Source organism: Xyrauchen texanus, chromosome 2 (genome assembly GCF_025860055.1).
Source record: "Xyrauchen texanus isolate HMW12.3.18 chromosome 2, RBS_HiC_50CHRs, whole genome shotgun sequence".
NCBI classification, from domain to species: Eukaryota; Metazoa; Chordata; class Actinopteri; order Cypriniformes; family Catostomidae; genus Xyrauchen; species Xyrauchen texanus.
Genome location: NC_068277.1, coordinates 7,830,945 through 7,855,205, shown reverse-complemented (window position 1 = coordinate 7,855,205; position 24,261 = coordinate 7,830,945). Strand labels below are relative to the sequence as shown.

At 38.1% G+C, this 24,261-nt stretch overlaps 1 protein-coding gene across 2 annotated transcripts in view; it reads right to left on the bottom strand.

Annotated features, from left to right (window-relative positions):
• LOC127659114 (neogenin-like) overlaps positions 1-24,261 on the bottom strand; it is a 238,636-nt gene that overhangs the window by 113,800 nt on the left and 100,575 nt on the right. For both annotated transcript variants that reach the window (XM_052148772.1, XM_052148781.1), the window contains exon 3: positions 1,786-2,061. In XM_052148772.1, the coding sequence (XP_052004732.1) occupies positions 1,786-2,061 (276 nt within the window). The remainder of the gene's footprint in view (positions 1-1,785; positions 2,062-24,261) is intronic.

Below are 24,261 nucleotides of genomic sequence, written 5' to 3'. Positions count from 1 at the left end.
GCAGCAGGTGTGTTAAATTTGGTGTCATCGCTCTCACACTCCCTCATACTGGTCACTGGAAGTTTAACATGGCACCTCATAGCAAAGAACTCTCTGAGGATCTAAAAAAAATAATTGTTGCTCTACATAAAGATGGCCTAGGCTATAAGAAGATTGCCAAGGCCCTGACACTGAGCTGCAGCACGGTGGCCAAGACCATACAGCGGTTTAACAGGACAGGTTCCACTCAGAACAGGCCTCGCCATGGTCGACCAAAGAAGCTGAGTGCACATGCTCAGTGTTATATCCAGAGGTTGTCTTTGGGAAATAGATGTATGAGTGCTGCCAGCATTGCTGCAGAGGTTGAAGGGGTGTGGGGTCAGCCTGTCAGTGCTCAGACCATACGCCGCACACTGCATCAAATTGGTCTACATGGCTGTCGTCCCATAAGGAAGCCTCTTCTAAAGATGATGCACAAGAAAGCCATGAGGTGCCATATTGAACTTCCAATGACCAGTATGAGGGAGTGTGAGAGCGATGACACCGCAAACAGTTTGCTGAAGACAAGCAGACTAAGGACATGGATTACTGGAACCATGTCCTGTGGTCTGATGAGACCAAGATAAACTTATTTGGTTCAGATGGTGTCAAGCATGTGTAGCAGAAACCAGGTGAGGAGTACAAAGACAAGTGTGTCTTGCCTACAGTCAAGTATGGTGGTGGGAGTGTCATGGTCTGGGGCTGCATGAGTGCTGCCGGCACTGGGGAGCTACAGTTCATTGAGGGAACCATGAATGCCAACATGTACTGTGACATACTGAAGCAGAGCATGATCCCCTCCCTTCGGAGACTGGGCCGCAGGGCAGTATTCCAGCATGATAACGACCCCAAACACACCTCCAAGATGACCACTGCCTTGCTAAAGAAGCTAAGGGTGAAGGTGATGGACTGGCCAAGCATGTCTCCAGACCTAAACCCTATTGAGCATCTGTGGGGCATCCTCAAACGGAAGGTGGAGGAGCACAAGGTGTCTAACATCCACCAGCTCTGTGATGTCGTCATGGAGGAGTGGAAGAGGACTCCAGTGGCAAACTGTGAAGATCTGGTGAACTCCATGCCCAAGAGGGTTAAAGCAGTGCTGGAAAATAATGGTGGCCACACAAAATATTGACACTTTGGGCCCAATTTGGACATTTTTACTCAGGGATGTACTCACTTTTGTTGCCAGCGGTTTAGACATTAATGGCTGTGTGTTGAGTTATTTTGAGGGGACAGCAAATTTACAGTTATACAAGCTGTACACTCACTACTTTACATTGTAGCAAAGTGTAATTTCTTCAGTGTTGTCACATGAAAAGTTAATAAATAATAAAACAAAAAAATTACTATTCCAGTTTGAAAGTTAAAGCTGAAGTATGCGATTTCTTTGTCATTGACGCCACCGAATGAAATGGCAAAAACATTGTTTTTAAACATATTTCACAACACACACCCGTCATTGTTGTTGTGTCTGGACGAACAGACCGCTCAAACAAACAGAGCACTTTTTATAGCTTTACAGAGACACAGTGTTTACAGTTTTCAAGAAAATTTACCTAAAAATGGCTTTCTTATATTTTTCTCCACATATTAAGCTGGGATAAATTAAAGTATTTTAAAAAAGTATTTAAAAGAAACACAATTCAGCTTTAAATCACACATAAGGCCATTTTTGTCATTTGTAAATTAGTCATAACGTGAACGATCAAAGCTGAAGTTAATTTACATTTATCAAATGATGTTTTTGAGATCAGTGAAAGTTCTTACTAGGCAGTACGTGTAATTGTGCCTCGTCACTGGTCTTAGTAGGCCCAGCGTTCTCGATCACACAACGGTACAGTCCTGCATCTGCCTCTGTGATGTTACTGATGACAAGCGCTCCACTGGGAAGTGTGAAGACTCTCTCATCCAGCTTAACCGGATCTTTGTCTTGCTCCCAGCGAATGAAAGACACCAGCTCAGAGTTCACCTCACAGCTCAACACATGACTGTCACCGACGTGAACCGATCCAGATTCTGGCTGACTGAGGTAGCGTGGTAGACCTGGAAGCAAAGAGAGGACGAGGAAGGAAGGTGGGGATGGAGAGAGAATTACAATTAGAAATCAAAATCGCGGTCATATTCCACAAAGACTTTTTTTGCCTTTTCTGAGTACTTAATATAATGATGAACTAATAAGAAGCATCACAAATAAACAAAATCTCAGAAACCCTACCATCCAAAGGCATGTCAGCAATCCCAAATGTACGAAATGACTGACAGGCAGAGTGTGTTTCTGAGTGGTGAGTTTTTTGATGAGCTAAAATGCGTGAGCTCCTTTTTGCTGTTTATAGACCTTATAGTTGTCACAGAGACAAGTGTGATTCCTCAGAATGGGGTCATTTTAAGCAAAAAATAAATAATAATAAATATAACACTTTCTGTAAGAACTGAATTCCTAAACAAACTGAAAGCACTTTTTTTGTGCAAAAGGTTAGTCAAAATAAAGTTCTTTTACTTCTGAAATGTACAAGTGAAAAAGAATATTCAAAAAGAAAAATAAATAAGCATTTCCATGCAATCCCAATGATACCTCTCTTTTTCATATCTATCACTATGTGCGGTTATTTCTGTAACTTTTATTTTATTAACTTAATCCACTTTGAATTACTGTGTAAACTTTTGGCAAGATTTTAGAAAAGCAGTAGCCTAAAACAATGATTAAATAGATATTTGGCAATTGGTTAACATTATCAAATAGCCTGTGTGGTCTAGTGTGATGTCAAATGAAAAAGAAACTCGTTACAGAGGCAGCGCAAGTTATTCAATTTTAATTACAGATTATGAAGACCATTTTTTTCTCTCTTTAGAATAACATACACTGATTAATCTTGCACAATAAGACCAAGAATCTGTATTAAGAAAATAAATAGTCCATTTTGATGTAATATTGACTTGAAATCGTGGCTGTCTATTTAATGCTTTAATTTAGTGTATTTAATCAAAAATACATAGGTAGATACATAGGAGTGGTGGTGGTGTAGTGGGCTAAAGCACATAACTGGTAATCGGGAGGTTGCTGGTTTGATCCCCACAGCCACCACCATTGTGTCCTTGAGCAAGGCACTTAACTCCAGGTTGCTCCGGGGGGATTGTCCCTGTAATAAGTGCACTGTAAGTCGCTTTGGATAAAAGCGTCTGCCAAATGCGTAAATGTAAATAAATGAAATGTAATCATATGAAAAATAGCATGTTAAAAAAAATTGCCCCTGATCCATATGTAAATTCTATAATATGGAAATGCTCCTACACTGTAAAAAATTTCTGTAATTTTAACGGTAAAAGAATAAAAAATAAAACTATAAAAACTTTTATTGGTTAACGCGTTATTACCTTAATCAAATACTGTAAAAAACGACCATAGATTTAACAAGACTAAAATAATTTGACCTCATATTGGACAAACTGTGTGTTTTTTTTAGAAGTAAAAATTATGATTTTACTGTACAATAAATGGTAAAAATGTATATAGTATTTACAATGTAAAATTACAATGAAAATCAATAACTAGGAGTTCCCAGAAGTCCCTGCATGACCCATCACATTTCATTATATTTTATGGGTATAGTTATTTTTCTTCTTATTTTTAAAATCATTATGTACATTGGGGTGCTCTATGGTATATTTTATACAGTTTAGATATTTTTATTGCATCATTTTAGTGTTACTCTGGGTGTTTTGTGTTTGGGTGCGTGACACCGCACTGTCTCTACAAGTGTATTAATAATTGCTCCTCGAAGAGCTACTTTTTTAAGAAACATTTTAATTATTATATACTAAATTATCTTTATTGATGGGTAAATATTGACATATGCGATTCATTTGATCATGTATTTTGATTAAAAATGAATGGATTGACAGCCCTACTTTAAATGGTTAAATATTTCCTTCCATGCTCAAAAGCTGCTCTTTAGAAGTGAAGAAACCCAAAACCAGAGGGCACATTTTACCCTCAAACAGCGGTAAATGAAACTCATGGTGCTGAAAAATAGTCATGGCTTTCAAGTGTTTACTCTTCTCTGGAGTTCCCCCTGGTGTCTCTTAAGTACAGGACCTGCCAGAAATCCCGCCTGTGAGCAGGAAGTGCTTCTGTAGGCTACTAGGTCACAGGATTATCTGCTCCTGAAGAATAACTTCATCTGGCACACAGCATCTTGGGTGATGAAGTCCTAATATATCAGCAATTACTCTACATGCTTCAGTTTTTCTGTTCTGGACCCCTGACATATATTGTGCAGCATACTATTTCTAGATGGACACATCATACACTTTGCATAAAGGTCCTGATCACCTGGTCAGGATTTATTGTTTGATAATGTCTAAATGCATTATTCAGTTTATCACATGGATAGTTATTAGAGCTATAGATTTAACGTGTTTATTCGGTGCAATTAATCAGCTTTCAGCAGGGGGCAGTAAGCGAAACTCCAGCTGTATAGCAAACCACACTCAGGCTGCTTAACACTAATGTGACAGCACAAGATGAGAATGCGTTGTCGGGTTCTGGACTGAGTGCAATTCCAAATGATGGGATCTCGTTCCAAACTATATTAACTTGACACAGCAAACTAAAAACGCTGTTTTATGACGTGATGCAACCAAACTGAGATGGTCCAAAAGTGTCCGTCTGATGCATGTGTACATTAACATTGAAAAGCCCTTAGAATAAATCTCGGAGAGATTGACAAATTCAACTGCAAATTGGACTCCTGTGGACTACAGTCCAATGACAGGCTTATGTTCATTTATATGGAAATAAACAATATATTGCCTTCTTTTTGCATTGTCATAAAATTTCTTTACTTATCTGCCACAATAATGTAATGCACTTAATGCATCTGAATTATATATCTTTATAATAAACAGTATGGTGCATAAGCTAGAGCACACACTATCAGATGTTTAACAAAAACATTTGTTTTAAGATGGTTATTTATATCTTCTGCTTTAGTGTGTCATTAGGAAATATACATGTTAGACTCCCAAACATTACTTTTGCAAATAGAATAGAAGAACAGGGAGCCCTGCAAAAGAGTCCCCCACTGAACATCGAGTCAGTTTGGGATTAAATGAAGAGACAGAAGCAATCGAGACAGATTAAATAGATAGAAGAACTGTGGCAAATTCTCCAAGAAGCTTGGAACATCCGATCAGCCAACAACCAAATAAAACTGTGTCCAGGTGTGCCTAGGAGAATTGGGGCTGTTTTGAAGGCAAAAGGTGGCCACACCAAATACTGATTTAGCTTTTTTAAGTTTACTGGATTTTGTATGATGTTAACTGATCAATGAAAACCATTTATCTATTTAACTATTTGCACAGTACTATATAATATAATTAAGAATAACTATTTATAATAATTTTAATTATATAGTGAATTATTGTTACTTGAGAGGCTTTCTTAGCAAACTTTTATGTATGCTATTAAAAAATTAAAAACAAATAAAATATCTAATAACAGCAAGTCACTTTGAATAAAAGCATCTGCCAAATGCATAAATGTAATATGCGCTTAATTGTGGATAACTTTATTAATTAATTGGCATATCATGCAATTAAATACATTACAAATTTGAATCAATTGACAGCACTATTAGTTACTAAACTAATCAATAAATTTATTTGAAATATTCATTTGAGATTTTGTTTTTTTATTATGCGAGTAGAAAGAGATATGACAGACAAGAAACTATCACAGCTGGCACACTGTATGTAGGATATCAGCTGCCTGGAACAACAGGGAATTATTCAGTTTAGCTGTCATTATAGAAATAAATATTTGACCACAGAATGTTGCGAATGACAATCAGAAACAAGTGTACCAGACAGCTGTGTAATAATGTCTAAATATGATATTACTAATATTTATACGATTTTGTTCAATTGCATCTAATCTATGCCTGTAGCAGTGTGAATAACCGGCGTACTATGTGAGATCTGTGCAGCATACGAAAACAGATTACTTTCATATAGATTTCAAACATGTTATGCCAATTTGCTCCTTTTTCCACAGCAGTCATCTCAAGCTGTGCATAATAAATGAAACATCAATATGAGATTTCAAAAGGCAGGCTAGATATGTAATTGTCCTCCAGCAGATGATGAAAAATAGACTGGAAAACATTCTTCCTCCATGGACTGAATATGATGATTCTTATAAAAACACTCCAGCAGCAAAGATAATTGTTTAGAAAGGCAGACAGATGATGCTATATTTAAATCGTTTAAGTGTTTGGCATGATTTTAGCACTGAGACAAAGTTTAGTTCAACTCATTGGAGCAGTAAGTTCATCATGTTGCATTATCTAACATCCAAGTTAAGAGATTTGAGAACTTCACCTAATACAATTGGCTCCACTTGATCACAGTTCCCACTCATTCCACATAGTAGCGGCTCGTTTTACACCCGTTGCCCGGCAGTATCTGCCAATATATCCCGTAGGAAAGAAAAATCACAAATTAGATCTTTTTAATATCTCAGCTGTTTCTCCAAGACACCAAAGAGATTAAAACAAAGGAGAGCAAATCGAAACTCTGATTTGTTTTCCTTTGTCAGGCTGGTTTAGTTTGTTGGTGTTCTTGAGGACTTGTCAGCTGGTTAGGCTGGGACACCAGCTGGCCAATAGGGCTGAAACTAAGTTATCATCAACGTCGACAATAAAAAAATACAACATTTAAAAAATCTTCATTGTCGAATAGTCGTTTGATCTCATTTAACATAACATGAGATCATATGCAACTCTAATCACGGCATGTGAGAGCAGCACAGCCTGATTGAGGAGAGAAAGAAAACAGATCTTACAGTCCAAACATTACAAACAGTCTAAAAGGTGATGTGCAACGTATGAGGGTATTATAATGCAAAAATACAAAATATGTAAATACAGAAGTAGTGTCATCTTGAAATAAAGCGGAGCTGGATCTGGCATTCTGATGAAGCAAAACTGGCATGTCAGAGCGTCTAAAAAGGAAACACCCCGGCGTTATATCTTTAATGCATCCTTTATTGAAGTTAAAATAATAATGACGTGGGTTATGTAAATAAACTCCAAAACTGGCATTTCTCTGACGCACACTCCGGCACGGGGACGCTATGGTCCCTCACATGCGTTTGCTGCAGCTAGATTTTAACGTGATGGCTCGTGACGTATTGAATCATAATACACTGTATGTGTCACGGTGTGTAACTTATGGTCTGCACTTATATACCACCTTTTTTTTAACCTTTGAGGTTACCAAAGTGCTTTACACTACATCCCATTCACCCATTCACACTCACATTCACACTCACATTCATACACCAACGCCGGCAGAGCTGCCATGCAAGGCGCTAGCCTGCCATTGGGAGCAACTTGGGGTTGCCCAAGGACACTTCGGCATGTGGAGTCGTGTGGGCCAGGAATCGAACCGCCAACCCTGCAATTAGTGGCCGACCCGCTCTACCAACTGAGCCACAGCCGCCCCTTCTTATCGTGAAGAAAATTGGCTATACGCAGCTATACGAAGAGAGTCTTAGCCCATTATGCAATGCAACAAAATACTTCTTTGATTAGTCTTTTTTGTCTTGTTTTCCAAAATAATATCTCAAACTCCACTTACATTCAACATACAATCTCTGAAAGTAAGTCTAAATATATTATATATTGCTTCTCAAGTAAATGTATCTTCTTTCAAGGATTTTTAGATCATTTTAAATGGAAAACAAGACAAAAACTTGATAACAAAAGGATTTTCTTGCAGTGATTTTTGCTGAATTAAATGTAATAATTGTTTTCCTTGCAATTCAGTAAATGTCATTTAGAGGTATTTTTAAAAGATGATTTTGTCCTCTTTATTTTTTAGTAAGCATGTTTAAAACAACCTATTAAGTCAAGGCACAAGCTGAATAGTTGGTTAAGAGTTAATGATTAATTCCTGCAATAATCGCCCGAATAGTCGAATAATCGTACTAATAATCGCCAGATTAGTCGATTATCAATATAATCGTGAGTTGCAGCCCAACTGGCCAATAAGCTAAACCAGCTGAAAACCATCTAGGCCAGGATGGGATAGCAGCTAGACCTCCTTAAACCAGCTAAGACCACCAAACCACCAGGTTTAAGATGTTGTTTTCAGCAGGGATATCTCAAATTTAGTCCAGCTCATCAAATCTGTCCAAGACTAAATTATCTGAGCTATTATTTCCACATTGTCAATCTCATTTGTATTTGTCCAAAGTAATTGTGGGAAACATCTGAGACAAAAGTAGTCCTTAAATGAAAAATAGCTGAGAGAAAGCCCTTAAGTTTCCAGAGCAATGAATTTTTCATATAGGGTGCTTATGTAGGAAAGAAAGAGCTGCAAAAGCTCCAAACAAAGATTGATTCAGTGCAGGTGAACATAAAGAGTTATACATCAGAATGTCATTGTATGAAAGACTAAGAGAGAGCAATAATGGGGTTTCTTTTGTCTGGCATCAGTCCGTTACAGACATGTCTCTCTGTTAATGTGAAGGAGCCTGCAGAGATGCTATCAGCCACTGACTCTGAGTGAACACAGAACAGCATTCATTCCTCTCTACAGGCTCTGCTTTATAACGGCAGAGAGAAAGCTTTCACAGAGCATGCTGTGGGCTGTTAATCCCCTTATAAACTATATACACAACATCAGGGTGTTACTACAGAACAGCTTTCATTCTCTTAAAGGAAACATCTGGAGAAATTTCTGTCAGTTAAGTAGTAGATATTTAGTACTCTTTCTCAGAGCATACCAAGTGTGTTTTTTAAAGAAGAGACCAAAATTCAGATATTAAAGGCATTGTCAAGAGTATGTACAGTAATGGATTTGATAAAGAACGTGTTTCTCAGCCATTAATAAAGTGCATTCTTTAGGTATGCATGCGAGTAGTATGAATACATTTCCGAACATACTTCGACCATATTTTACCAACCCTGACCTCTCTTAACTAATTAACGGTTCAGTTCAGAATACAATAAAAGGTGGTGTTGTATGTTTTTAAAGCTTTACATGGAATGGCACCAGATTATATGTCTGAACTCATTAACTTCCAACATACCCGGAGGTCTCCCAACCAACTGCTTTTTAATATTCCCCGGTTACACTTAAAGTGTAAAGGGGATCACCTTTTTTCTGTTGCTGCCCTAAGGCTGAGGAATGGTTTACGACTGGGGATGTAATAAAATATTGATATATGAATTACTGATCGGGACGTTATTTTATCTATATATTTTTCAATTGATACGGATTCATTAAAATTAGCAGACATTTAAATTAGAAGCCTAATTTGTGTGCTTTCCAATTTACTTTAATATCTGGCGTAATAGCGATGGGAGACCACAAGGGGGTGATATTACATTTACTGAGCAGGTCGAAAGACACATGTATCAACACAGCGTAGCTGATGGTAGCCCAAAGTTACAAATGTTTTTGTACTTCAAGAATGAACAAAGTGACGTTGTTGAGTTTGCAGGTTAGTGTATGAAACTGGTGTAAATGTGTAAACTGAAAGATTAGAAATGGCAATGTTTATTATGCAATTTTTCCTTTATGTAGCCTTGAATTGGTCTTTCATTCAAGCTGTCAAACCCCAAAATGATACACTTGTAACTGAAAATATATTGTGTAGGCTATGAAAGGTATACTGTACTGTATATACACAATATATCATCCAGTGATGCTAGAGTAAATAATCTTTGTCCTTTGATAAATATTTGGGTCTAATTTTAATGGAAAACTATGTGAGTTGAACTTTTGACTCTGGCCATAGATGGTACATGCATACCTTTGTAGAAAATAATTGTTTCGAATTTTGGAAAGTGCCATGTCGACCACCAGACACACCCGGTGTGCGACCCAGTTTAATTTAATGTTACTCAACCAATGATGTGAGTTGGGGGCGGGACTTTCTGACAGTTTAAATAACAGCAGATGAGGGGCGTATTCAGAAAGCAGTTTTGAAATTGACATTGTTTATGTTTGCAATTCGATATTAGTGTCACGAGACATTACATACTTCAGCTTTAAGATGCACTTGTGCTGAACAGACTCAATTGTATGTTTCTCTGTGTTTATCTGCCTCTTTAATTACATTGTTTTTATCTATTCTTATGTAAATTAGCTCTGTCTTGTTGATTGTTTTTAAATGTACAGGAATTTGGTCTGTTTTATTAGTTTTTAAGGTGCTTTATTTAGTGGAGTGGTGGTGGCGTAGTGGGCTAAAGCACATAACTTGTCACCAGAAGGTTGCTGGTTCGATCCCCACAGCCACTACCCTTGTGTCCTTGTACAACTCCAGATTGCTCCCTGTAATAAAAGCACTGTAAGTCACTTTGGATAAAAGCGTCTGCCAATTGCATAAATGTAAATTTAAACAAATTTTAATTGAATTTGAATGTAATACTTCATATGGGAATGTGGGCATCCCGTGACCTGAATATATGATGCAGTGAAAACAACCGTCAAAATATTCTACTTTGTTTTTTTTTTAAACAAGTACAATTTAAGTACCAGGAACAAATTCTTGAGTATATACAGCACTTGCCATTTTAAAGAGCTGCTGTTTTCCAACATTGTTTTTTTTAAATTGAGAGTTTTAAATAAGACACTCCCGTGAGATAATGGGATAGTAAAGTGTCCGATGGATGCGCACTTCAGAATCTCAGCGGATACTGAAGGATTTGGACACCCTACTCCACTGACATTCTTTTTCGGCATACTATATAGTAGGAAAGTATGCATATTCAGACACTGGGATATTCTGTTGCTCCTTCAGTAAATAAATGATTAATGGTGTTGGCTAAGGCAAGCATCACTATTAATTTACTCTACACTTATGCTTTGTGGCGGCGAGTTTTGCACGGGAATACACCACTCAAATTTTGTATGAATGTAAACATCTTGTCTTCTTTTAGTTAACAGCTCAGACAATATGATTTGGTGGCACTGGTAACTGTCCCTACTGTTATTTTCTTCATTGGTCTAGAACTTTCCAACCAGCTAGTCAAAGAGCAGCATATGCCCTGTGATTCATTTCACTGGAGTAGATGCTTAATGGGAAGTTTGCTACAAATACTTGCAGACACTAAGGGTCTACCACACACTAGTTAAATTAACAGTTCACCCCCCAAAAAAATATTCTGTCATCATTTACACACCCAAACCTGTTTGACTTTATTCCTTCTGTGGAATACAATTGATCACCATTCAATTTTATAGCATTTTTTCCATACAATACAAGTTAATGGTGACTTAAGGATGTCAGTCATTAACAATCTCCTAGCATTTGTGTTCCACCGTAGAGAGAAAGTCATACATGTTTGTGACAAAACAAGGGTGAGTAAATTATGGCAGAAATTTCCATTATTAGGTCACCTACCCCTTTAAAGTAATGTGCTCTGTAACCAAACATCACGTATCTCTCGATCCAGCATGCTTTATCGAGGCATCAAACACAGAAACATACCACAAAGTGGAGATTTGGATCGACAGAGTGATCAGAGTTTATTGGCGAGGCACTTGAGTGATTTCACTGGAGAGGACGGCTCAATGGATACAACAGCTCATCAGCAGTGGGACACAGGAAAAAAAATCTTTATTGCGTTTTAAGAACTTCTAACTTCTGTGGAACACAAAAGGAGCATTTCTGAGGAAGATCCAGGCCACTTTTTTCCATATCATGAAAGTGAACGCGGACTGGGGATGTCATGCTACAAAATGGCACCATAAAAGAACCATTCCAGTGGTCCATATGACTTCTGCACAGTTTTCCAAACATTATGAAGCCATAAGCTGCGATTGGGTGAGAAACAACCTGCAATTTAAGTCTTAATTCACTGAAAATAATACTCTCCAGTGAGCTCTTAACCACTGCAATCAGATCATTGAGTGCATTTACATGCACACCTATAAGCTGATAACTACCAAAAATCATCTTATATTTGAAAAATCCAACAACGCAAGACAAAGTCACCCTATATGAAAAATGTGTTCACATCTGAAATCATCTGTTTATTCTCTGCTTTTAACATCAAAGCGTAAAAAGTCACACACAACACTAGGACAAACTGGTAAGAACAGCGGTAAAGGTGTTTACATGTAGAGTGAAATCGAGGTAATTGGTAAAAACCTAAGACTGTTGAGCGGTTTATGATGTTTATAACCTTACCCTGATAAAGGAAAGCCATTTAAGGCATTCCTAACATGTTGTCGGATTAATAAACATAATCGGCGTAAGTTTGTGTATGCAAACAGACTTTTTGAGTCCGTGAACTGACTCAACTTGAGAACCAGATCAGTCAGATTTGTTAACCAATCATTCAGGATGGTATTGTGAACTGGATCACACAATTCATTCATTTGTTAATGAATCAGACATAGTTCCTTCTCTCATGAGCTAAAGTGGATTTAAAGATTTTTGGTAAATAACTACTTATATTTTGTTTGTCTGCTCCTCACACAAAGCTGTCGTATGGATTCAGAAGACTTCTCGTTCGTTTCCGTAATACAGAAAACAGTGTACAAAACCTTTTGTGGTCTACAAAAGAAAGTCCTACAGGTTTGGAATGGCATTAGATTCCACATACTGGGAGCCTATATTGAAGGCAAAAACCCTACGGAGATAAAGTAGCCACCTCAAATCAGGGGCCCCATCAGGCCCCCCCAGTGTACTGTGAATGGGGCCCCAACATCTATTTATCCCCCTCAAAGCAGGAAAAGAATTTGAGTGGGTATAAGGTCTCCTGTACCCTGCTGGGCTGAAACTCATTCACAATGATCAGCCACTCAATTCACTCTCTTGATAGTCCTTTTTTAATGGGTATTAGAGGCAGCGGGCAGCTTTTTAAAAAAGCTCCAGGAATTTACAGGCCTTGCAGACAAATGGCTACCTCCATTTTGTGGCAGGGTTTTTAGACGCAAGGCCTGTAAAGAGGGAGTTGTACCGAGTAGGATTTACAGATGCTGTTAAAGCAGGGTATGAGGAGATAAATCTGGAGTTAAGAAGGTCTAGGGGAAAAAATAAAAGTAGGCCAATCTCACAGCAGTGTGCACAACCTATAGCAGTAAACAGAAAGGTCGAAACCCATAACTTAAGCAAAGACAACCACCCTTCCAACAAGGGTAAATAAATAGCCATTCCTGCCTTAGCTTTAGCTGTATCAGGGTTATTCTCAAGAAAAGGTGCCATTTGTGTGCTATATATGTCCTATGTGCTATATGTGTACCTTATTACATTATTTGATAGATTTAAAGACCCCATGAACTTAAAAAGTGTTGTGACTATCAAGCAGTAAATCATGGCTTTTAGGGCTGGAAAATATATTGAATAAGGACAGATTTTATTGATTTTGCTCACAATATAAAATTAAGCAATACTGTGAATATTGTGATGATATTATTGCACTTTTATTTTTGCCATTAAGTTCCATTAAGAGTGGATCAGTAGACTAATATCACCTACCTTCAAGGGTATCTACCATCAAAATTGATTAAAGATAGTTAAACATGGTCCGCGTACGCTTTAGAATAAGTCTGTGATGTGCAGTTGTGTGCACGTTGTGGGGATCATGGGCTCGTTTTTTAGTGCTATTGACCCTTCGCTAAGCCCAGCCTTAAAAGTGCCTCTGACCAATCTTGTCTTAGCAACTGTTGCCCTGCCGCCATTACACTGACAAGCGTTCATCTTTTTACAATGAGAGCCTATGGCAGTAATGTGTATTTGAGTACTTATAAGCAGGATTTTGTAAAAAGAATTAAAACGTTGTTACCGGGTCAATTTTAATAGTGATCTGAGTTACCCAGAGAGGATACACGCAATGTTTATACAAAATTAAATAAAAAAATCTTTAAATAAATCTGGAGAAGAGCATGTTATGGATTAAACTGTGTCATGTCCCTATCATCCCTACCTAAATGACGCCTATGGTCTAACATACTCACTGACGCTGCACATTCAATGTAAGCATAAAAGCTCAATAAAGTATTACTTTTAAATAAAACCAATCTAATCTTCAAAATAATAATTCAGTGTTATATTATAATAAAATCCTTGACTGGGTCCAACAGTAATAATTTAGTATTATGCAATATTCAGCGGGTTTCCAAAAATAAGTCGTTTTTACATACCTTCTTCACTATCAATTGTTTTTTATTTTTTTGTCGAATATATGTAGAAGTTAAATAATGATTTTTATTAAGCTGCAATGCATCATTACCTTACAATGTCTTCTGACCAAATTATAAAGATGTTAAAGCTCCATTCTTCTCGTCTTGTAGTGCTATAAATGTGTCGTCCATGAATGCATAAAGGAAAAAACTGCTAGCCACAACATGACCCAGTTCATAGAGAAGTCTTGCATGTCACCTTTCCCTGCTTGTTAATTTTACATGAGTTTTACAAGCAGGAATAAATACTTCATAGAGGCTTGCAAGATCTCTATTTTGAATTCAAAATGGAGTGATAGAATCCAGACAGCTGGTTATAAACTAACCTTACCTCCTCCGAGTTTGGTCACATCTTAAGATGAGACAAATTCCTTGCTGGAAAAACCATGTCAAACCAGTTTAAGTTGGTCAAGCAGATAATTGGAAAATGCTAGCTGGTCTGTTGCTGGTCTAGGCTGTTCCCCAGCAAAACTTAACTTGACCAAAGAAAGTCTTGATGGTTTAGCTAGTTAGGAAGCATGGTGACACCAGCACACTAGCATGGGGAATAGCATCCAAAACAGAAAATATACTGGTCTTTTTAGCAGGGGAGGTGGTCAAACTTGTTTGTAGCTGGTCCAAGTTGGTCCACAAGCTTTTATCAGCTTGACCAAGTTGGTCTACTTGGTTGACCTTGGCCCTTACCAGGTAGTAGTCCAGTTGATCAACTCTGTGGACAAGCTTGGACCAGCTAATGATCATAAATGACCATCTTTGACAAGCAAAAATACATCAAACAAGCTACCAATTAAAATGTACTTCTGCGGAGTGGATCAAACTGTTGTTGGACAAGATACATTCAACAACTTAATTTTGTGGCAACAAGATGGATATTGTGTTATCTGTTGAAATGATGTGGGTTTGCAACAGGTTTTAGTGTATCTTTATATTTCCTCTGAACTATAGAGGCCTAGACTGGTCTAGAGATGAATATCAATATATTCTCACGGGTTAGGCTATTTTCTGAGTCTGTTTCCCAGAAGCGGCCAATAAAAATGAATTGATAACAGGCACACGCATTAGTAAACGAACGCCGCGTTCCTGTGGGACTACCTCATCGCAACTCTAACACAATAAAACATCTCCTCCCACTCTGATACATTAGCACTGTCAGATTTCACAAGTATACCCTCACGTCTTCTGCCACTGAGAGAAGCCCAATACCACAGCGAAACAACAGGTTCAAATAGAGGTTGAAATTTGACTGTATACTGCATTCATTTTCATAATAACATATAGCATATAGCTAGCTTATTTAGCTCAATGACAAATATGGATGTCTTTGATGATGAAATGGAAAAATCTAGTTTAATATGTGTTCTATATAAATATCATCTTTGTATTTAAATGTAAATGTGTAAATGTAAATGTGTTTAAATTGTTTTATTTGGTTACTCTATCAACTTTACTGGTATAGCAATCACAGTACTGGTTGTAATTGGATTACAAAGTAATTAGTTACAGTAATCAGGTTACTTTTAGACACAAGAAGTAATGTAACCCATTTTAAATTCTTGTAATCAGATTACAGTTACTTTTTAATACATTACTTGGGCTACAGATATTTTTAAAAATATATAATTTGTGTAATACTATTCAAATGTGAATTAATTTGTTCATTTGTACATCTGTTTGCATTTCTGTGACAGCTGAAGGGTGTGCGACAATGAATAAGGAGAAAAAATACTTTATTTTTATTTAATTTGTTGAACGGAAAAATGGTAAATGGTCTGCACTTATATAGCACCTTTTTAAACTTAACGGTATTCAAAGCGCTTTACACTGTGACACATCCACCCATTCATACACACATTCATACACATTGCATACATGCAAGGTGCTAGCCTGCCACTGGGAGCAACTTGGGGTTCAGTGTCTTGCCCAAGGACACTTCGGCATGTGGAGTCATGTGGGCCAGGATTCGAACCACCAATCCTGCGAATAGCGGCTGACCCGCTATACCAACTGAGCCACAGCCACCAAATCAGCCTTTTAAAGAGACATGCTAATATGCTGTAATTGAACGCATGCCAGAATTAGTGAAACTAGGAAAAGTTGATGGTTTGCTGCCTTGGAAGTGTGTGAATTTTCCCCTTATATCCCACAGGTCAAACAAACAATAATAAACAATATATTAAGAATTTGCTCAAATTTGCTCATAAAGCTCAAGAGTTAAACTGAACTTTTCCCCTTTGTATTTTAAATAATTATTTTGTATATGTATCAGAAGTCAGACACATCACAGTCAGGGTTTGATTTATTCCGGTAAAGGGGAGGGGCTTTTTTTTTTTAATCTTGTATTTGCATACAGATGAGCTCATGAAAATGCGAGGCAGTCCTTTATGCCCTGAAGACATGTCTGGAATACCAACATCACAAAAAATATGAAATCATTATTAGTGTAAGAAACATTATAATTTATCTTGTGCTGTGACTATTAAGAGTAAAGTGATCCCCTGTTTCCAGTATTTGAGGTCTGTTTCGTGAGAGATATCTAATGACACTATGCTCATTATCAATATATCCGTGTGTGTGTGTGTGTGTGTGTGTGTGTGTGAGAGAGAGTGATTGAGTGTGTGTGCGTGCGTGCGTGCGTGCGAGCGAGTGTGTGTGTGTGTGAGTGTGTGTGAGTGTACACTACCAGTAAAAAGTTTTGAAACACTCATTCTTTAATATAATTTTTTTCTTTACATTTTAGAATAATAGTGAAGTTATAAAACTATGGAATAACATAAGTGGAAATATGGGAATTATGTTGTGACTAAACAAAAAACAAAATTAAATCAAAACTGTGTTATATTTTAGCATCTTCAAAGGATTCACCCTTTTATTCACCCTCACCCTGGGATGCTTTTTAAACAGTATTGAAGGAGTTCCCATCTATGTTGGTGTATTGTAATGTACACATACTGTATAAGTGTAATGTACGTATACTTATATTGAGACACAGTATATCAAATATATAGTTTAACACTGTTATAGTGACATAATTTATCCAGAGTAAATTAATTCTCATTCATCTCTTCTGGCCTTTACGAGAGGTCGTTGCCAGGGGACACGGCAGCAGCAGCACCACCGCAGGGAGTAGGCAATCCCAATACAGTGAGCAGATACCTGTAAATGTGTTGTCAGGACCTTGTGTCTCCTCTTCTCAAAGACTGGGGGATTCGCACCTCCACAGAACTAAACTGAGCATGTCATATAGCGCCACAGAATAATACTGTGAAAGAACCTGCCAATCAAAGTCTCTCAGGGCCCAAAGTATAAGCACACACTTCAGCCAGTAAGAATAGCGCTGGTTCCTCATCACCTGTCTGATGAAGTCAGCACCTGCAGACACCCAGCAGGCCTGCTTAATGTGCTCACCCACTGACAGCTGCTGAGAGATGCAATGAGAAACAAAAGCAATAGTGACCCATCACCCCCCTCCCCCCTCTCTCTGTGTATTTCAACAGTGACATCAATGGCTGCAAAGAGTCAGACTAAAGGACAAAACAGCATAAGGATGTGCAAAACTAGTCTAAAACTAATCGACTAGTCGGTCTTAAGGAAGCCCTGTATAATTAGGCTGATTTCGGATTCAACTAACCCCATTCTGATATGCTTCCTAGGGGACGATGAAACGTTCTTGTGTCAAAAACAGCTAGAAGTAGCGCAATGGAACAGAACAGAATGCTAGGGTCTTGCGGCACATTTTTATTCATAACTATTTTCAACTTGACACGTTACACAAATGTAACCCTCAAAAAACAGCGCAAGTTTCAATGAAATGGTAAAAAAAGGTCTGTAGGCATGTATATGTTTGTTTCGGAGGTGCTTTAAGGGGATACATTTAAAAGACACACCTTTTCCGAGATGATTTTGCAAAGCAAACTGTACAACCATAAAAGCACAGCAAGTTAATTGAAGCACCACAACAAAAATACAAACATTTTAAAAACACCCAAAAAATTGCATATTTTTATAGTTAATCGCATAATGTTTCATTGTTAATTGCAGAATTTCACAGATTTGAAAAATGCTGAAATTTTACTGTATAACTATTTACTAGAAAAAAGCAAAACAGTATGGTGGTGGAGTGGTGGGCTAAAGCACATAACTGTTAATCAGAAGGTCGCTGGTTCGATCCCCACAGCCACCATCATTGTGTCCTTGAGCAAGGCACTTAACTCCAGGTTGCTCCGGGGGGATTGTCCCTGTAATAAGTGCACTGTAAGTCGCTTTGGATAAAAGCATCTGCCAAATGCATAAATTTAAATGTAAAGTCTTTCGCAGAATAAAGATACAAAGTGCAGACCTTCCTTTATTTTTGTGACAGTATAAAGATAGAAATGCACTAAAATAGCACCAATTTAAGTTACATTAAACATTTCCCAAAGTCTAAGTGGGAGTTTGACTAACATAGGTTGCGTATTCGTTGCAATGGGAATCAAATCTCTTTAACTCTCATCCTCCACGATATTAATGAGCCAGTAGACTGTGGCTATACTTTGCTACAGCAATCATAAAGTCATGACTATGAGTGTCAATGCCAGCATCAAGCACCACTTTGATCTCCACAAGAAAGTAGACAAAAACATCTCATTCTGTGTTTTCGTGATAATTAAGACTCGACCTGCTTCTGTGGTAATAAAATTGTGCCTAACAGAAGCTTCAAAGTACTTGCTTTCTGTCACAAGTCCCATCTTGGCTTGTTTTGTAAATACAAATATAGTGTTAAGAGGTTTTTCCCATCGCTGTAGTGTGTGTGTTGTGGTGTGCACGTCAGTCTAATGACTCCGGGCGGACACATCGCAAAGGTTCCGCCATAGTCCCACAGTTTATTGCTGGTTTATGCTACACTAATGGTAAATGTGTTAATCGCGATTAGAATAAATTAAATGAATATGTTAAAATTTCAAATGAATCACATGCCTTAATGTATTAATTTTGACAGCTCTAAAACATTTTCAAATGTACTTCAATTGGTTGTCCGACGACTAGTTGTAGCAGGGGTGAATTTAAGGGATTGAATTTAAAGTTGCAACTTTTCCTAAAGGGTTTAACCATTTAAAAAGTTTAACAGCTAATAAAAGCACTGCCATTATGCAAAATTAAATAAAAAAATCTAAAAGTAGTTACCCTCACTAGTTGACCAGTCGGTTGTTTAATGAAAAGTTCACCATCATGACTCATCCCCATATTTCAGAAATTTCAATTGCCATCCAATCACCACATGATCTCATTGGCTGCAAGTGTCCGACACGCAGTGCGACTTGTTGGAAGGATCTTGCTTGATGGCATCCATCACACTGGCACACAGAACAATAGTCTGTCCAAGAGTTTTCTTTTTATCAATTCAATGCAATCAAGCTAAACAGATGCAGAGCTCCAGCCAATCACTCTTAAATAAGAAATCACCGAACAATCGCTGAATTACAGAACTAATGAACCAGTCAGCAGTGGAAAAAAAAAGAAAAAAGGCGCCACAGCCGACAGTCTGTTTGCGGAGGTCTGTTCTGCCTCCTGCCTCAGGACAGCCCTGGCAGCCAGAGGTGGCAGACGCTGGTGTGATCGACCAGCTGAGACTGCCTCCACCTCGCCTTTCTTTTTAGCATTTAAGTCACAATAATTATTAGCCTCCTTAGTCTGGACACCTGCACAACTGACACTGTGATACGAGTGTTAAATCTGCTCCTTCATTTTGCCTTTGGGCAAATGAAAAAAGCACAGACTGATTACTTGAATGCTTACCCTAACCAGTCTAGACCACCATAGAAATTCATCCTGGCTTAGGCTGGTCTTTTCAACAGGCCCAAAGCAACACAATATTCTTCCAGGTATGGAAATGTAGATGGGTTGTATTGAAAATATTCTACCCAGTCTCAGAGATCCCATATTGTGAGCAAGACTGCCTGTTTGCATCATTTCGAGTGCGAGACTGGGAAGTGATAAAGCTCCCCTCTCTAGTTCCAGTGGTGTTGGCTCATCTGACACGTCTTAAACATGCCCCCCTGTTGTTGTTCATAACTGACTAGCCCGAACAGGTTCCTCTATTGAGGTGTGAAGCTACATGGCGCAAACAGAGCTGCAGCTGCAGGGGCCCTCAGACCACAGAACTACCAAACCGTGAAAACAAACCAGCAGAGAAAAGAAGGAATGACATCTCACACCTCTCCAAACACTCCTATAGTGGCACAGCCAAGATATACACACTAGTGTTGGGAAGTAACTAAAAGTAACAACAAATATAGCCACAAGCAGCCATTATCGGGATTCAAGCAGTTTGTAAAAGTGGATAAAATTACAAAAATTGCCAGATTTAAAAGAACCGATCTGCAAGGGGGAAAGTCATTTTATTACCAAGTACTCTAGTTACTTTGTTTGTATTTCATTGTTGGTGCCAGATAGGCTGGTTTGAGCTGATCTTCTGGGATTTTCACGCACAACAGTCGCTAGAATTTACTCCGAATGGTGTCAAAAACAAAAAACATCCAGTGAGCGGCAGTTCTGCAGACGGAAATGCATTGTTGATATGAGAGGTCAACAGAAAATGGCCAGACAGGTACGAATTGACAAATTCTATTCGAGAGTCTTGTTAAGAGAAGAATAGCATCGCAGAATGCTATTCTGAGATGCGGGTTGGCACTGTTTTGGTGGCACAAGGGGGACCTACACAATATTAGGCAGGTGATTTTAATGTTGTGGCTGATCGTTGTATGCATATAAATTATATCATATGATTTTTATATAATTAAAGTGAACAATTTCACCAAACAGAATTTTAAAAGTTTCAAACATTCCCCTTTGTCTGTCATAGCTTTGATAAACATGTGATCCAATCTGAAACTCACAACATTGATAGAGCCAATGTTGTTATGTCGAGCATAATTAGGCCACTCAAATAAACAGACAGCAATTCAGTCCAAAAAATAGTTTTTATAAACTACCTTGACAACAGCTTGTATCTGGGAGGCTGTTGTTTCAAAGTAGCTTCCTAACCACTACAACAGTTTCCTTTGATCTGGTTTTACTGTCTAATTCTAGACACATTTCCACTCATTACACACTGACAGAAATTAGTTAGCAAGTAGAACAAGTCCTCGCACACAGGATACGGTTTAGGACCTTGGGTTGCTCTAAAACACTTAAAATTTCCTCATTTGTGATGTGGTTGTTCAAAGGTACTGTTCCTTGCAGGCTCCGACAGGCACGTCGATTTCTGAAACCAGATTTATTTCATACAAAGTGAGAATCGTCTGTCAGCTTTATTCTTGAAAGCGCTCACTCCCCTGCTGCTCTCGAGAGAAAGACCAGAATCCTGTAGCGTGGCAACGGCAACTGCCTCGCCATCTTATGTTAGTCTTGAAAAACACTTTGATTCGGCAGCCAGGATCGAGGCGTTTTTGCAGACAAAGCTGTGACATTAAAACAAATGTGCCTAAACAACCCAAGGGTTCAAACTGTTTTGACTTCACTGACAGCAGAGACAAATAAAAAATGCTAGAGTGAGAACTTGAAACGTGAAAACCACTCATGTGAGCCAGATACTCCAATAATTATGAGTTTGAAAAGCAGGCATAATCAGTCATAGTAAAGAAAGCTACTGCATAGAAGAAAGCTGAGAATCGGCTGGTTATGTACAGATGGGTTTCCTTGGCTAATGCGTTGACCATGGTGCCTGGCTCTGCTTTGACAAGAGAACTAAGCAGGAATATACCACCTACTGACTCAGAACTGACTCAACATCAATGTGAAGTTTGTGCGGTCCTTAAGGAGTTGACACAATTGTTAATTTGCCATTAAAGGAATCACAACATGAAAACAATATATTTTTATTGCTAATTTGAAATTGCTTTTAATATATGCTTATATGCATATATAAACTAACTTTCACAGTGACAGGATCCCTACCTACCCAGACTATACAAAACTAAATCACAATAAAATCAAGGTATCATAATAATGAGGACAATAAATTCCCAATAAAATCAATGATGCTGTTTACACTGAATGCAACTGTCATGTTGCACTGGGCCGAGAGTTTACAGAAATATCGTTCTATTTCTGACGCGCTACATGCGCTTGGCACTACAGCTCAAAGCTAATTGTCTATTCAGAAAAGTGGTGCTCAATAAGCGTTTTTTTTTTTTTCAAAAGACTGATCCTTAAAATAAGCTGGGATTCCATCCAAATGTCTAGCATTTAAGTGCGTTTCTAAAAGCTTGACTAAGGGAAATGCTAATCATTGCACATTTCCATCCACTACGTCATAATTTTGAGGGAGCCCATCTTGTCTTGATGAAGCAGCTGAATAACCTCCTAGCATCAGGGAGCGCTGTATTTGCGGTACTGGAGCAACTGACCACCGTTTTGTTACATGCTGCCAGGAGAAGCCATTAGTTTAATATCTCATATAATGAAGGCTGAAATGGCTGCTATATCATACGCCACCAGCCTCCCTTTACCTGGAAGTGCCTATGCTCAAAACTGTTCAGGAATTTACATTTACATTTATGCATTTGGCAGACACTTTTATCCAAAGCGACTTACAGAGCACTTATTACAGGGACAATCCCCCAGAAGCAACCTGGAGTTATGTGCCTTGCTCAAGGACACAATGGTGGTGGCTGTGGGGTTCGAACCAGTGTCCTTCTGATTACCAGATTACCAGTTATGTGCTTAGACCACTACACCACCACCACACCATGCATTCTGATTGTCAGGACCCACTTTAGCGACTAACACGTGCACAAATGGTCAAAGCATGTCATTGTTTTGTGAATAAACAGTTTCTATCATATTAATGCACGATACGATTAAAGCGAAACCTTAGAAAATCCACCTCTGTCTAGCTTTTTTTTAGTTTATGCGCATATCAAGCGTTTCCATTCAGGTATTCTTAAGTGTAAATTTAAAATTCACAAAGAAATAGTTAGAAACCCAGAAATGTACACCTTTGCCCACCCCCCTGAAAAACCCACCTTAAAAGAAAGCTATCAATTTTCCAGTCTGATGACAAACTATATCTCTGCCCACTCCATGTGGACTGTCATTACGTATCGACGTTCTAAACAAAGGCGTCAATACCTGTGAAAATGAAAATAAAAATCAGTTCAAAGGCCTGTCGATTGACTGAAGGACAGTCAAGCATGATGTGGCTTGCATCTGTCTCAATCAGAGTTGTTCTGAAGACCAGATTTCCCCCGGGGCGAAGCTTGAGTGGAGCGATCAGGATTTGTATGCGGCAATTTTAAAACGAGAGGCCATTGGCGCAATGACACTCCAGTGAAGAGTTAAGAGCCATTGGGTCCTGCTCCGGTGAAGACTTGCCGTCTCTTTAAACATCCAATCTCACTCTCCACAGCACTGCATGATGCATCCCAATGTGCTTTGGGAGTACAAACAATGAACCGAGTGCATTTATGTTTTCAATGTTATGCAGATGCAGATGATTGATTCCCCAAACTGGTTTCAAGCTTTGGAGAAAAGTGTTAAGTGATGAAGAGTGATAAATGGATCCCCAAGCGAGGAGAGAGAGATAAAGTTTACCATTCAATTCCTATGTGCAGGATGTCGATTCTCAGAGTTTTGTTTTTGTTTACCTACGTGAAAAGCATTAAAAATGTGCACACTGTCTTTCAAGTGAAGTTGGAAATATTGAAATTATGAATTCTATGCACATAAATGACCAAGTGAAGTCTAATTTAGTGTTAATGCCCAAGTTGCTGAATTGTGACACTTAAAGGGGCGTGTCCATGCGAGCAATAGGGGAAAGCAACACTACAGTAAATGGAGTAAATGGTTTAGTGAAATTATTTCAGTTGCAGTGATGTATTTCACAGGTCAGGTTTGTAGCATTTTAATGTTTGTGTCCCAAGTAGATTTCATAAATGTTTGATTTATAACACTTTCTATAAAAAATATGTAATTACTTTAAAAATGTAAAGTGGTGTAACCATCAAATAAAAAGTATTAAAATAATTTCCTTGCACCTTGAATACACATCAGTATACACAACTTAAT